The 15,950-nt window shown below is 35.0% G+C and overlaps 1 protein-coding gene across 1 annotated transcript; it reads left to right on the top strand.

Moving 5' to 3' along the window:
• Window positions 1-13,598: 13,598 nt before the first annotated feature.
• LOC137713703 (two-component response regulator ORR10-like) lies at window positions 13,599-15,221 on the top strand. Its single transcript, XM_068453044.1, has 5 exons — window positions 13,599-13,801; window positions 13,934-14,037; window positions 14,191-14,268; window positions 14,550-14,620; window positions 14,831-15,221. Exons 1-5 carry the CDS (start codon window positions 13,696-13,698, stop codon window positions 15,117-15,119), a joined length of 648 nt encoding a protein of 215 aa, XP_068309145.1. The 5' UTR covers window positions 13,599-13,695; the 3' UTR covers window positions 15,120-15,221.
• Window positions 15,222-15,950: the final 729 nt, after the last annotated feature.

Raw genomic sequence — 15,950 nt, forward strand, 5'->3', positions numbered from 1 at the left:
GTAAAGAGAAAGAGAGAAAATGTGATGAGGAGGGGAGGAGAGAGAAATGTTTGCCCTTCATAATTTGTTTAAATCAATTTGGATTTAATAAAGAAAATTAATTAAATTTATTAGATTACATCTCAACCATCAAAAGTATACAAATTTAATGGCTTAGAACACGTTTAAAAAATGTGATGCCACCAACGATCCATATATATATAACAATGAATTCATTAAAATAACATAATACATCTTCAGTACATAAGAGCAAGTCCACCCCTAAAAATACGTTGGCACCGAGCCCATTTAATCCACTCAAATGAATAGTGATTGACCTCAATGAACAATAATTGGCCAAATGCATTTCTACCCCAAAAAATGCACTGGCATCTAGCCTATTAAAAGATTATTAATTTTTTGTAAAATAATTTAAAAAATTTAGTTTTAATTTCGGATAGGATTTTTAATCAATCTTGCCATGTGTCATTTTCTGAAAGTGATATTTTGGGGATAGATTTCCTAAAAGATTTTCAACCAATCCCGACGCACCACATGTCACTATCTGTTTACAATAATTTGGCCAAGATTTTCAACCAATCTTGTCACGCCACGTGTCATTATTCGAAGGTACTATTTTGTGGATAGATTTAGACGTCGTTTTAGAATGCAACGAAGTTTGTTCGACAAAATCATGATTGTTATTTGCAACCATGATCCATATTTTGTGCAAAAGAGCAAGTCCACCCCTAAAAATACGTTGGCATCGAGCCCATTTAATCCACTCAAATGAATAGTGATTGACCTCAATGAACAGTAATTGGCCAAATGCATCTCTACCCTAAAAAATGCACTAGCACCCAGCCTATTAAAAGATTATTAATTTTTTACAAAATAATTTTAAAAATTTAGTTTTAATTTCGGATAGGATTTTTAATCAATCTTGCCACGTGTCATTTTCTGAAAATACTATTTTGGGGATAGATTTCCTAAAAGATTTTCAACCAATCCCGACGCACCATATGTCACTATCTGTTTACAATAATTTACCCAAGATTTTCAACCAATCTTGTCACGCCATGTGTCATTATTCGAAGGTACTATTTTGTGGATAGATTTAGACGTCATTTTAGAATGCAACGAAGTTTGTTCGACAAAATCATGATTGTTATTTGCAACCATGATCCATACTTTGTGCAAAAGAGCAAGTCCACCTCTAAAAATACGTTGGCATCGAGCCCATTTAATCCACTCAAATGAATAGTGATTGACCTCAATGAACAGTAATTGGCCAAATGCATCTCTACCCCAAAAAATGCACTGGCACCCAGCCTATTAAAAGATTATTAATTTTTTACAAAATAATTTTAAAATTTTAGTTTTAATTTCGGATAGGATTTTTAATCAATCTTGCCACGTGTCATTTTCTGAAAGTACTATTTTGGGGATAGATTTCCTAAAAGATTTTCAACCAATCCCGACGCACCCTATGTCACTATCTGTTTACAATAATTTAGCCAAGATTTTCAACCAATCTTGTCACGCCATGTGTCATTATTCGAAGGTACTATTTTGTGGATAGATTTAGATGTCGTTTTAGAATGCAACGAAGGTACTATTTTGTGGATTGTTATTTGCAACCATGATCCATACTTTGTACAAAAAAGAAGAAGATGTTTTTCATGTTCTAGGTCTTCTTCCTGAGCAAAAAACTAATTCTGCCTTGCGGATGCTTGCATATGGAGCATCTGCATATCAAGTGGATGAGATAGTGAGAATGGGAAAATCAACTATTTTGGAGTCCCTGATGAGGTTTTGCTCCGCAATCAAAGCCTTGTACAGCAATGAGTACCTTCGGAAACCCACAACAATGGATATGCGAAGGTTTTTTAAGAAGGGTGAGATGCGAGGCTTTCCTGGCATGATTGGAAGCATCGACTCTATGCATTGGACCTGGAAAAACTATCCAAGTGTTTGGCAAGGAGCTTATGGCAACAGAAAATGAGCGAAAAGTATCATTTTGGAAGTGGTGGCTTCATTTGATACATGGATTTGACATGCTTTTTTTGGTGTTCCAGGAGCTCAAAATGACCTTATTTGGCGTGTTTTTGTAAGTTTTATTTAGTGAGTTTATGTAATTGTATTTGGTTTGTTTTTTTAAGTTTATTTGGGTTTTCTTTTAAGTTTATTTGGTGAGTTTATGTAATTTTATTTGGTGTGTTTATGTAAGTTTATTTGGTGTGTTTATGCAATTTTATTTGGTGTGTTTATGTAATTTTATTTTGATGTGTTTATGTAATTTTATTAGGTGTGTTTAAATAAAGTACTAAAAATAAATAAGAAATTACATAAAGAACTAAAATAAATACGAAATTACATAAAGTACTAGAAAGAAATAAGAAATTACATAAAGTACTAAAAATAAATGTGAAATTACATAAAGTACTACAAATAAATAAGAAATTACATAAAGTACTAAAAATAAATATGAACTTACGTCAAGTACAAACATAAATTAGAAATTATATAAAAAGTCTGAGGGGCTTGGACATGTGGTGTTAGGATCTTGGTTGCCAGGATTTGTGTAGCTAGAACCCCCTCCATTTGTTCCCTCGTTTCTTGCACGCCTCCTTCGCACCACATCTTCTTTTTCCGATGTCCAAAAAAATTTAGAATTTGGAGACATTCCTTCTAAAGGTTTGTTCATAGTGTCACGATCTGCTTAAGCCATCCTTTCTTCTCTAAGCATCTCCATTTCTCGATTAAGTATTTCTCTTTGTCTCTCATTACCTACATCACGTCTCTCAGTAGCTACTAAGATTACTTGCATAGTCGTAACTTTTGCCTCATCTCTAGCCGCTTCCTGCACCATGCTCAGTTCACCTTGGCGAGCAAGTTCGTCCATATATTTTGTGTAGTCATTCTTGGAAGAACTCCCTTTTTTCTTTGTCGCCTTTTACCTTGAGGCCTTAGGGACGTCACTTCTTCAGGCGTCCCTTCCCGCTCTTCAAATGTGTCACCTTCCTGTTGGACCAGGTCTACTTTCTGGCGAACTATGTAGATGGATGCCGTGCATGACAACTTATGGACCGGTTGGCACAAGTTTGTATCTAGGACAATCTTTGACAACATCCCAACATTCCCATCTGGTGAATGATTTGTTGTTGTTGTTCGCGTTGTAGAATGCTTGTGCTTGTAGTGCATATAAAATGTAGGATAAGACAATATTATAAAATGTGGGTGTAATACAAATAAATAAATTAAAATATTGATGCGGGTGGAATACATATAAATAAATAAATATATTGTCACTTGATCCTGTCACATCCTAGTCTTGACTCCGTCGTGGCACGATATTGTCCACTTTGGGCCCCGGCCACGCCTTCACGGTTTTGTTTCTAGGAACTCACACGAGAACTTCCTAGAAGGTCACCCATTATGGGAATGCTCTCGCCCGAACTCGCTTAACTTTGGAGTTCCAATGGAATCCGAAGCCAGTGAGTCCCCAAAAGGCCTCGTGCTATATGGAGGTGGGCATGTATATATAAGGCACATCACCCCCTCTCCGTTGGTTGATGTGGGATGTTACAGATCCGCTAAACTTCTTCCACTACTCAGATTAGTGGAAGCATGAGAGGGAGCATTTTTCCAACAAGTAAGCGAATTGTTGAGTTTCTTTCAACGACCTTGAAGACATTGACTACTTCTTGCGTCTTTTCCGAGCATATCACAAAACACTGCATTAATTCTACTCCACAGTTCTCGTAACTGCATCTCATTACCCGTAATTGGATCATGAGTAATTTGAACCCAACATTCACACAACGTAACATCTTCAATGATCTTCCATGTAGCCATTTTTTGCACACAAAAATTTATGAAAGCTTTGGTTGAAAGTGTTGAAAATATTGAAATGTGATGTAAGGTGGAAGATGATGGTTAGGTATTTATAGAAAAAAATAATAAATTTTTGTTTTATTTTTATTTTTTTGTATTTTTAAACCATTTTTATTAAGTTAATTAATATGTACCGTTGGATTTGAAAAAGATTGAAATCTAACAGCCTAGATTTTGACACGTGGCCAATGGTCATAATTCTAACCGTTTTCTAATTTATTTATTTATGTTTTTTGACCGAAAATCGTGGACCGTTGATCTAGGAATCAGACGGCCTAGAATGCGCCATGTCACTAGCCGTTGGGTTTGAATTTCAAATTTTTTTTTATTGTTGGAAATCCAACGGTCTAGAAAATTAGTTGTTGGAAATCCAACTGCCGAAGACTCGCCATGTGGCTTCTCCTTGCTCCGGATTATTGTGCTTGCACTGGCGAGCCCCACCGCCTATTTTTTGTCGGGAACATGTGCCCACGTACGTGTGTTTCCCACGCGCCTGATGCAAAAAAAAAGGAGTAGGCCTCGCTGACATCATGTTGAAGCGAGTGTGACGTCACATAAGCCGGGACATTGCTCAGCACATTTTGGGCCAGCCTACAAACTGGCTTGGTCTGGGTGCTAGCCTATTTGGCTCGGCTGGAGTGGATTTTGATGGTGCCAGCCTATTTTCCATGCTTTGTACTAGCCTATCTCCATGGGCTGGAGTTGCTCTCATTGAAGACGAAAGAGAGAAAGGATTGCAAAACTCAAACATTCACTCTTTCAAGCTAGATCATTTTAATTTATTTGATGCGTATGGTTTAATCTGTAATCGCACGCGTAGTCGTAACTAATCAAGCATATATATATATATATATATATATATAGACATACATATCGATCTTATTTGGTGCGTATATTGACAACCCATGTTGTGACATATTCATGTATCCCAATGAAGATAATGATGAGTGTTCTAACGCTATAGTTCAAGAATATTTCTTCCAATTTGATTCAAAAAGTTACTGCAAAATCAATATCAATAACCTCCTAACTAACTCTTGTAAATAGATATCCAGCTATTATACATGGGGACAAAATCATCTGTAATAATCTGTTGATCGCGATTATATATTTTGTGACAATTATTAATGAACAAAATGAGCTGCTAATAAGAAGTAAGAACTGCACAACAAATCAACAACAATGCATGCGACAGGATCCCGGGATCGATATATATTGGTCCATGATTTTGAGCGCAACCAATTATGCCCTACAGAGGTTGGTAGGGTTAGGATGTGATATGATGAAATACATGAAATAAGAACATGCAAGGTTCCTGCAGTCCTGCCGTGGTGGACAACGGGTACTGTTACAAATGATCGAACATGGCCAAATTTTCGAATATTTGGCCTACTTCTGTCCATCCATCTCTTACTCTTACCAGCTAGTGTTGAATATGTTAGCTTGAGGAAAACTTTACAGTTCTTTGAAGTATTTTAACGACTAAAAACTACAAATAAAATAAAGAAAATTAATGAAAATGGTTTGAAAATTTTGAGTTTTAACGATAAGGACAAAATAAAAGGTAAAGTGAATAATACCATGATTGACTTTTTAGTGTAAAAATGTGGTTTTCATTAAAATGAACAATATCAGAAACTTTTCGTTAAAGTTCCTAATAAAATATTCCCCGAGTATACTAGAAAATCTATCTGTGGTCATCTTGTATAATTGTGAGGGAGCTTTTAGTGAGGTCTGGCCAATTTTCGTGCAAAGTGATTGGTTGGTGGCTTAAGCTTGCATGCATGTTCGGTTGTCATATATTTCAGATCCATAGTAAAGTTATTAGGGTTACTGAGAACGTTCAGCTTAGAAGTGCTTACGTAGGAAGAATATATGGTTTGCCAATATATATAGCACTTTGGTTAGAACTTAAAGGCATATATATTATTTTTTGAAAATTCCTAAGTGCTTCCTGTAAACTCACTAGGCAGATGTTTCGCAATCGACTGGGTGCTGCAGCATGTGTGAAAAATGGGATAAAATAAATATTTAATTATATATGCTTAGTTCTAAAAGGTAATGCGGAGACTCTTTTGCTGAGCAAAGAACTTCTTGACCGAAGTGATCTTCCTAATATAGTGCGGAAGTTAGAATTGTGGTCAGGAATAAGTTGAAATGTTTCTATGAATCTTTCGTCTTCCGAAAGTGATCGATAACTGTGGTTTACTACCAGTTGTCCCTCTTTTAAAGAGAATATATATATATATATATATATATATATATATATTATGAAATAGCTTGAACGTTTTGAACGAAGAAACTAAAAATATGTTTGGATGTGAGACTTTTAAATTTCAAGGCATTTAAGTAAAAAAAAAAAATGAATCATAAAAAATTAGATGAGAATAATTAAAAAATGTTGCACATGAGCATTGAAAAGAGAGGTCGTACGAAGGAATTTGCAGACCACTTGCCTTGAAACTTATACAGGAAAAATCAAACTCATCACTTTAGAAGAAGTTTCCTAGCCATATTTATTTTACAAAAAAAAAAAAAAAAAAAAAAATTATTTGGACACATTAAATTAACAAATTAAGACGTAGACCCCAAAGAACCACGACAACAGAAAAATCTCACCCTAGGTAAGAAAACATCGACAATTTTTGGGAAAAGATGAATGATTTTCTCGTATGTAAGAAGATTTGGAGGTGAACGAACATAAAAAAAAAACCTAAGAAATTGAAGAAAGAGGCATGGAGATTCAAAACCCTTGAGCAAAAGCTCAATAACGACAATGCCGCTGATTCTTAAAATCCTACACATGACAATTCAAAAAGGCGGTGATTTCTCACATTATTTTTTGTTTGCATACACTTTTCTTTATTTTTGCCCATTCATCTCATCAAATAATTCATAAATAATAATATGTGAGAAGTTAAAAATGGGGTGTTTATCGTTTCATAACCCAAAGTAATAACAGTTTGGTTGGTCTGAAGACACACGATTACATACAGTTCAGTTTTAAAATATAAGTTTATAATTAAATTTTGATTGAACCAAATAGGGTATTTGTTGTATCATATATAGTTTCTAATAGGCATTTTAGCCAAAATAATCTCTGATGGCATAACTCTTCATTTTAGTTCCTGATATTTGAAATTAATAGAAGTGGTCTTGATTTTGTTCATTGTCAATCATTTTAGTCATTTCATGAAAAATCTTTGTGTTTCATAAGGGCCAAAATGACAAAAATATTCTCAGTTTAATAAACATTGAGCCAAAATGATTTGACAAAAAATTGACGGTATTTTATCCTTTTCTCCTTATTTAATGGGAATTTCTCACGAAATGACCAAAATGATTGATTGTGGATAAACTTAGGGACATTTCTATCGATTTTATATCTTAGAGACCAAAATGAGGAGCTGTGTCAATCTCATAGACTATTTTAGCTAAAAAGCCTTTCTAATATTGTAATAATTTTTAAATTATTTTATGGTATGATGATTGTAAGATTGGAGAATAAGTTCTCACATCGATCATATGACAAAATAACAATTATATACAATTAATATATGAGAGTTTTTACCCTTAATATTATCGAGATCTTTTGTGATAGAACTTAACACATAGTAATTGGTGGTTAAATTAAGATAATATAAATATATTGGTGATGGAGCATCTTTGGCCCTATAATGTTTCACAATACAACATGATAAAAGTAAAAAAGAACTTAACACATGGTAATTGATAGTTAAATTGAGATAATATCAATATATTTGTGGTGGAGTATCCTTGGCCCTATAATGTTTCACAATACAACATGATAAAACTAGAAAAATCATGTGGTAGAGCTGAGCAACATGGGATCATTGGATCAACAATCATGTCTGGCATGACAATGGATGTGGTACTGGCCCCACCAAAACAAACCTTTATCATCTACCGTGCAAGTTTAACAAGGGTGGATTGTGTGTGACAGGTTGTACAACAGAAAATAAAAGTGTGTCTGGGAATCTTTTCTACAAAAAATAGAAGCAAAATGGCTGCCAAATTATCTGTTGCATTGCATGCTGGCCAAATGTGGCGTTCCACTTTAAAAACAGAACAGAAGCTTCTTTTTATTTTCTATAATTTTTTGTTTTTCTTTCTCATGGTTTTCGGAGATTCTGGCTAAGAACCTCTAACGAAGTTTTTAGTGTAGGTGGTCTGGACTCATCTCATTAACATTAGTCCGGCATGATAACAAACACAAGATTAAACTAATAGTTATTCTAGCCTAGTTCAATGACAACTAATGAAGGCAAACAAACATCCCTTTAGAGTTTACTATATTCTACCTTTTGACGACAACAAAAAGGTGATCCCCCCCCTCCCAAAAAAACAGGACAAAAAAAAAAAAATTGAAAGCTACTTTTGTGATTATTCAAAATTTTGCTTTCATTTTTCATCTTTTAAAAAGTTGAAAAACATAAAATTAAAAATTGAAATAATTTTCAAACAGATTTCTGATTTTACTAATTGCCCCAACTTTTTTAGTAAACATGAAGATAATTAAAAACACCAGCTCCTTTGTAAATTCATAAAATGAGATTAAGACAATAACACTAGTTGGCTTTTTTATGGTTGTGCCCATTCTTCGTTTTAGGAATGCTAATGTGGATATTGTTAGGATAACTCGACTCAAATACAATACCAAATTATTGTGCTTTACGACTTTTACACGAATATAAGAAGTCTTTTGGATCAAGAAAAATAAGAGCTCATTTGGATGTGCTTTTAAAATGACTGAAAACGCTTTTGGAGGAAATGTTTTTGGGTTCCAAAAGCACTTGAATTGCTATATACAAGAAGCACCGGTTATGTGCTTCTTCCAGGAAACACTTTAAGTGCTTTTTCAGAATTTACTTGCATTTTTACAAATAATTGTTTTAAAAAATATTTTCACCAAAAGCGGTTTCAGTCATTTTAAAAACACTTCCAAACAGACTCTAAGAAGACGATCTTGATTTAAGGCTAGTTTGGGGTTTTTCAATTTTTTTAAAAGCAACTTCTTTAAAAATTGGAGTTAAAAATTGTGTTGGTAAAAGAAAAAAAATAGTTTTTTTTTTTTTTTTTCAAAATCATGGGTCTAAAACAGTAGAAAATGAAGCAGCTTTAACTATACTTCTCAAAAAAACTTTTTGTTTTTTTTTTATAGGAGGCGCACAAACAGTAACCTTTAATAAAACTTTCATATTGACAATACTACCCTTTTTTTTTCGTTTTTTTTTTGCTAAAAACACTTTTAGCACTATAATTTATCGAACACTTGGTTGCTTTTTTTCACCGCAGTTTATTCTCACAGCACAGTAGAAACATTTTTAAAGAAACAACATAACAATCCCAAACTAGCCCATAATCTGGTCTTCCTACACTGTTACACATTTCTTAGTTCTTTTCCATGTGTTGGATTTCTTCTAATTGGTCCACCTTTTATCTATTAATCGTGATAATAATGTTACAAGATAGCACATTAAATTCAAAATCTCATGGAAATTATATTTTGAAATAGCCAAAATACACAGGATGGTTGGTTAATTACTATATTCCACTGTATGATGACAATTTTGAGAGAAACTTTTAATTTAGTGACTAAATAAAAAGGAATCTTTTCACAAAGTTTTGAATTTTTTAACAAACGATATTATCTACGATAAGGGTGTGAGTATAAACTCACAGGGGGTGTTTGTTTGACCTCCTTAAGTTTCACTGGATTGGCTAGGATTAATAGTGAGTGAAATACCATGTTTGTTAGCAGCCGGGATTATCTTTAATGAGACTAAAGGGGACTCGCCTAGACTAAATGCCTCACTAGGCGGTCTTAGCGAGACCCCCCGAAATTGGGCGGATTGCTAAGACCAACTCTCCTTCGTCCCTTTCCGCTGCACTCTTCGTCAGTTCTCTACCTTTCCCCTCCCGACTGCTATTTTTTTCCCGTAAGACTCCTCTTCCAGCGAAGCCACCATGGATCTGTGGTCAGAAACTCTTCTTTGAGAAACCCATTTCATGGAGTTTTTGTAAATTCATTTCGTGGATTTGCAGCCCTTCCCTTTTCAATACCAAATCCAACTCCCAAAATTTCAACCCAGAAAACCAAAAAATCCAAAAAGCCAAAAACCCAGAAAACTGAGAAACCGAAAGCAGATTCAACCCCATCTCCCCACCTTCAAGCCACTCACGCATGCATCCCGCCTCCAACTCCCAAATTTTCATTTTCGTTCTTGCTCTTTGGTTTGATTTTAAGATTTGCAAGGGATTTTGTGAGAGGAATAGAAGAGGCAGACATAGATTTGCAGTGAAGAGGAAGAGAGAGATTTGTAAAATCTTCGAATAAAAGAGGCAGAAAAAGATTTGAAGTGCCACAGATAAAATGGCAGAGAAATGGGAGAGGGGATGTCACATCCCGGCCCGGGCAGGACCACTTCCCGGGCCCGCTCCACCACCGTAGCACGATATTATCCGCTTTGGGCTTACCATTCCCTCACGGTTTTGTTTTTGGGAACTCACGAGCAACTTCCCAGTGGGTCACCCATCATGGGATTGCTCTAGCCCCCTTCTCGCTTAACTTCGGAGTTCCTACGGAACCCGAAGCCAGTGAGCTCCCAAAAGGCCTCGTGCTAGGTAGAGATGGGAATATACATATAAGGATCACTCCCCTGGGCGATGTGGGGCGTCACAATCCACCCCCCTTAGGGGCCCGACGTCCTCGTCGGCACACACGCGACCAGGGTTAGGCTCTGATACCAATTTGTCACATCCCGGCCCGAGCAGGACCACTTCCCGGGCCCGCTCCACCACCGTAGCACGATATTGTCCGCTTTGGGCTTACCATTCCCTCACGGTTTTGTTTTTGGGAACTCACGAGCAACTTCCCAGTGGGTCACCTATCATGGGATTGCTCTAGCCCCCTTCTCGCTTAACTTCGGAGTTCCTACGGAACCCGAAGCCAGTGAGCTCCCAAAAGGCCTCGTGCTAGGTAGAGATGGGAATATACATATAAGGATCACTCCCCTGGGCGATGTGGGGCGTCACAGGGGAGGGATGCAGTGGGCGGACAAAAAAAATGAGAGAGGAATATGAATCAGAGCTTGATCAAAATAAAAAGAAGGAAGATAGTTCTAGAAAGGAAAATGATAATTTAATAATAAAATATTAGTATATATAGATTAAATTAATAATAAAATATTGTAAATATAAATTTAATAATATAATATATGAGTCCTGTTTTAGTCCGATACAACATCAAACGCTTTACTAAATTAGTCCACCTTAGTCTATTCTAAGCCAATCCAGCTTAGTCCCTAAAGCTAGTCCAGTCCGAGATAGTCCGGTGCAACAAACGCACCCACAATGTACTAGCAATAATGTGGTTCAAATTCGTCATTGGTGAGAATCGAACTTAAGATTTCTCACTTACAAATAAAGAGGAATATCACTAGACCGTAGTACTAAGTGGCTTCATCAATCTTGAATTACAAGAGGTTCTTTGACTGTTTGAATAGCCAATTAAATAGACGAAACTGGTTTGCCTCAAGAAAAATAAAAGGTTTTGTTCAAAAAATAAAAAAATAAAAGGTGAACAAGCGATGAATTTTCTTGGTAGATAGAGCATTTCATTTTAATTATTGTGTTTTGAGTTCGAACTCTCCTTTTTTTTTTTTTTTGGTGCAAATAATTCACTAGTGATCTCACTCTTTATACAAAATGATGGAAGAATTATAGAAGAGATTTGAAATTTATGCGGTTTAGAGTGTGTTTAATTTTGCAGTCGAAATGAATTGACGCATGGTAAAATTCAATGTAACTAGAAAAAACAAACAATTTTGATCATCTTCAAATACTTTGATGGCCTTGATTTAGTTTACTTGTTTGTACAAATCTAAAACCCATCAAGTGACACATAATGCACAGAGATTCTACCAAACAGCCGAGGATGTATCGCCCTTCATATGTCTTTCATTGACCCGAATATGATAAGCCTCACTTGCACTAAAAAATCTTCTCATAATTTTTTATTGAGATTATCAAATCGTTATATAGTGTTACCAGTTTACTCATATAAACTAATAATCGTTATATAGTGTTACCAATTTACTCATATAAACTAATAATATTATGTGGCTAATAATCACGCTACATTCTAAACTCCTTACGTGGAACAATATAAGTGGTTAATTATTGCTAGGATATGTACAACGTGTCCCTGAAGGAAAAAGATCCTCATCGGATCATTTTCCTGAGGATTCCGTAATCGTGACCGTTCATCGTATATCGTGCGATTAGTTTTTGTTAGGTATTATTTATATTTAATTTTAAATTTTAAATTTTGAAATAATTTTTAATCGCACGATATACGATAAACGATTATAATTACGAAACCTCTAAGAAAATGATCCGGATGCTTTTCCGTCCTCTAAACACGCGGTAAGTTGAATCAAATGGATTGAGATTTGAATAGGCACAGCATTCAGCAAATTTGGCAAGCAGGTCATGAATTGAAATGAAAGTTGAACGTATGCATGGGTATGGGCATGTTGGGTATGCCCATGATCATGTATTTGGCATGCATGGCATGGGAAGCAAATCTTAAAAGGAAATCAAAAGAAATTGCCCTCTCTCCTTCCACACCCGGCGAAAAAGCTCCTCTGCTTACGTCACCTGTATCTCTTGGGGATTTTCACGGGCCCACCTCCTCCACCACCATCCCACCCTCTCCTCTCTCTCTCTCTCTCTCTCTCTCTCTCTCTCTCTCTCTCTCTCTCTCTCTCTCTCTCTACTCCGACCCTTTACCCTTTATTAATTTAATTTCGAGTAATGTTATTAACACATGATTTTATCTTTTTTATATATATTTTTTAATTTTAAGTTATCGAATCAAATAAATTAAACAAAATTATGATTAAGTCAATGTGAGGTTTAATCTGTATTTTTTCAACTTTTTAGTATTGATAATGTATTATGTTAAAAAAATAAAAATAATGTGTGAATACTCTAATATCCTTATTCTTTTTTCGAGTACAAATATATTTTACACTAAAAAAAAAGAAAGTTCGGATAAACCATATAATGAACAACAAATACCCCTACCTTTTAATTTGCTTCAATCCACCCAAAACTTTCAATAATTTGAATTAATATGTAGTTCGAAAAACAAAAATTCATAATTAAATAAAAAAATACTATTATTCTTACTAATCAATTTTCACACAAAATGTCTATGGACTAGGATTTCTTCTCTCTTCTTTCCATTCTTTCCTCTTACATTCTCTATTTTATCTTTATCTTTCTATAAAAAATTAATATAAGATGTTAACGTGACTTAAGTATGACTGTTCAAATAGAAGGAGAGAGAATAGGAGGAAAAAAAAAGAGAGAAAAGAGAATCCCAATGCAATGTCGATACCCCCCTCCTTTAGTCATTTGTATAAAAATACATACAACCCACCACTACTCCTCCCTCCCTCCCGGCTGTGAACCAAAAATAAAATAAAAATATTAATTTCATTGGGATTATTAAATTAATTTTGTCATTTCCTTTTTCTTTTCACATTGCTTGCCCTGTAATTCAAAAAATAAAGTTGGAAAAAATTAACAAGATTTGGGGTGAAACACTGAAATCTGGTCGGGTCTTGCTTTGTGGGATGTGGATATTGGTGGGTCTTCCTCTTCTTATTTCAATACAACAAACCTGCCTTGTTTCTCATTTCCTCCTCCTCCCATAGAAAAAACAGCACCAACACAAAAACAATTTTAGCTTTTTCTTTTCGTATTTGCTTTCTTCTTCATCAGTGAGAAATGGGGATGTCTGCCACAGATTCACAGTTTCACGTTCTAGCTGTTGATGACAGCGTCATCGATCGAAAGCTGATCGAGAGGCTCCTCAAGACCTCATCGTACCAAGGTAAATAAACCCCTGCACTCGAGGTTTCGAGTTCCATTTTTTCCTTTCCCGAATAAACCCCTGATGAAATTTCAAGTGTTGGGTTCTCATTGTTTTACTATATTAACGTTGGGTTTTGGACGTTGAATGCAGTTACTACAGTTGATTCTGGTAGCAAGGCTCTTGAGTTTCTGGGTTTGTATGAGGATGAACAAAGCAGTTCAGATTCACCTTCTGTCTCCCCAAACAATCAACAGGTCCTCTCTCAATCTCTCAAATTCCCAATCTTTTGATTACTTTTCTTTTTTTTTTCCTTTCTCTTTTTTTTTTTTTTTTTTTTTTGTAAAAATATTAATAAAAAAAAATATGGGTTTCTAAATTTGATTGGTTTTCTCTCTGTGGTTGTGCAGGAAGTGGGAGTGAATCTTGTAATTACAGACTACTGTATGCCTGGAATGACAGGATATGATTTGCTCAAGAAAATCAAGGTATACTTTTTTAGTTTTTATTTGTTTATTTTTTTTATATTGCCGTGCATGTTTTCTTTTCCTCGATCTTTCCCTATTGAGTTTTCTTCCATCTGTCCAATGGAGTTTTACAATTGTCCAATTGCCCACTTGGGTTTAAACCATCAATTAAAATCCCCTGGAATATTTGCCCACCAAATTTTCAACCCAAAAATAAATCAGGTTCCAGATGTCAGTCACAAGATTTCCTCTGTCACATTCCAAAAAGTTCACAGGATTTTTTGTTTTTGTGGATTTTTCAGGAGTCTTCATCTCTGAGGAACATACCTGTTGTGATCATGTCATCTGAGAATGTGCCTTCAAGAATCAGCAGGTACCTTTTCTGTCCTTTTCTGTTTCTGCACTCCTTGGGTTTCCGTCTCTTGATTCTCCTTTATCCAAACGTAAAGAAAAATGAAAAAGGGAGGAACAGAGTGAACGGAAAAAGAAAAAAAAAAAAGAGTGCAGAAATCACTTACCTTAAAAAATGGTAGGAAAATTTGAATTGTGAAGTTTAATTGATTAACTATTTGGTTAATAACAGATGCTTGGAAGAAGGGGCTGAGGAGTTTTTCTTAAAGCCAGTGAGACTATCAGACTTGAGTAGGCTTAGACCCCATCTGATGAAATCCAAGTCCAGCAATCAAAACCAAGAAAAACAAGAAGATGAATCTGAAAACTCAGAGACTCAATCACAGGAGCAGGATCATGAACTAGAACAGCAACAACCGCAAACGATGCCGCCCAACAATAACAAGAGGAAGGCAATGGAAGAGGGGCTTTCACCTGATAGAACTAGACCCAGATACAGTGGGATCGCCACTCTGGTTTGATTTCCATTTTTTTTTTTTTTTTTTTCCTGATGATTTGAACAATGTAATTTTACTACCTTTTATCTCCTTTCTATTTTTTTTCCTTTTTTATTTTATTTATTTTATTTTTATTTTTTCATTTCAGCTGCTGGTTGATACTGGCCGAAATGAGTTTAGAGGGTTTTATTTCATGTATACAATTTACATGAAAATAGTTACATTCCAATTTTGTTGTGCTACTTTGATTAATGACATAAAGTAGAAAAATTAAATAAATAAATTGATGTATAATGAAACAGGGTTACTTTGATCAACAGAGTGTTTCCTTATTTCCGCTTTTTGCTTTTCTAAAAAATTGCAATTGGTGCATCCCAATTCATAACTGGCCTGCAATCATAGTGGTGGAAATGAATTGAGTCTTTGCGAGAATCAAATATTTAATCTAACAAAATCTTTGATTTGACCAAAAAAAAAAAAAAATTCATAACTGGCCTGAATATAAAAGGTTTAAGACTCGAAGTTTTGGGCTTTGACTAAATTGGTTAGAGCGGTGTGACTCTCTTACTTGACTCAAGTTTGAAGCCTCTCTTCTCAATTTAAATTAGATTAGTTTTGAAGAAAATTGAGATTCTAATATAAAATTAATTGATAATATGAAAAATAGCTCAACTTACTAATTCTATGCAAGGTTTCTCTTCTTATCAATGTGAGATTTATTTTCAACACATCCCTCATGTGGTGATTTTCAATCCTAAACATATGGATAACACAACGAGGTGTCATGGCGCACGTGTGGCTGTTGAGCTTCACATGTTGGACAATCTGCTCTGATACCATGAAGAAAGTTGAGGT

Source organism: Pyrus communis, chromosome 13 (assembly GCF_963583255.1).
Source record: "Pyrus communis chromosome 13, drPyrComm1.1, whole genome shotgun sequence".
Classification (NCBI taxonomy): Eukaryota; Viridiplantae; Streptophyta; class Magnoliopsida; order Rosales; family Rosaceae; genus Pyrus; species Pyrus communis.

Coding starts and splice junctions, on each gene's coding strand:
- LOC137713703 (XM_068453044.1), top strand. CDS start 13,696: ATGGGGATGTCTGCCACAGATTCACAGTTTCACGTTCTAGCTGTTGAT. Junction 14,038..14,190: donor TCTCCCCAAACAATCAACAG/GTCCTCTCTCAA, acceptor GTGGTTGTGCAG/GAAGTGGGAGTGAATCTTGT. Junction 14,269..14,549: donor ATTTGCTCAAGAAAATCAAG/GTATACTTTTTT, acceptor TGGATTTTTCAG/GAGTCTTCATCTCTGAGGAA.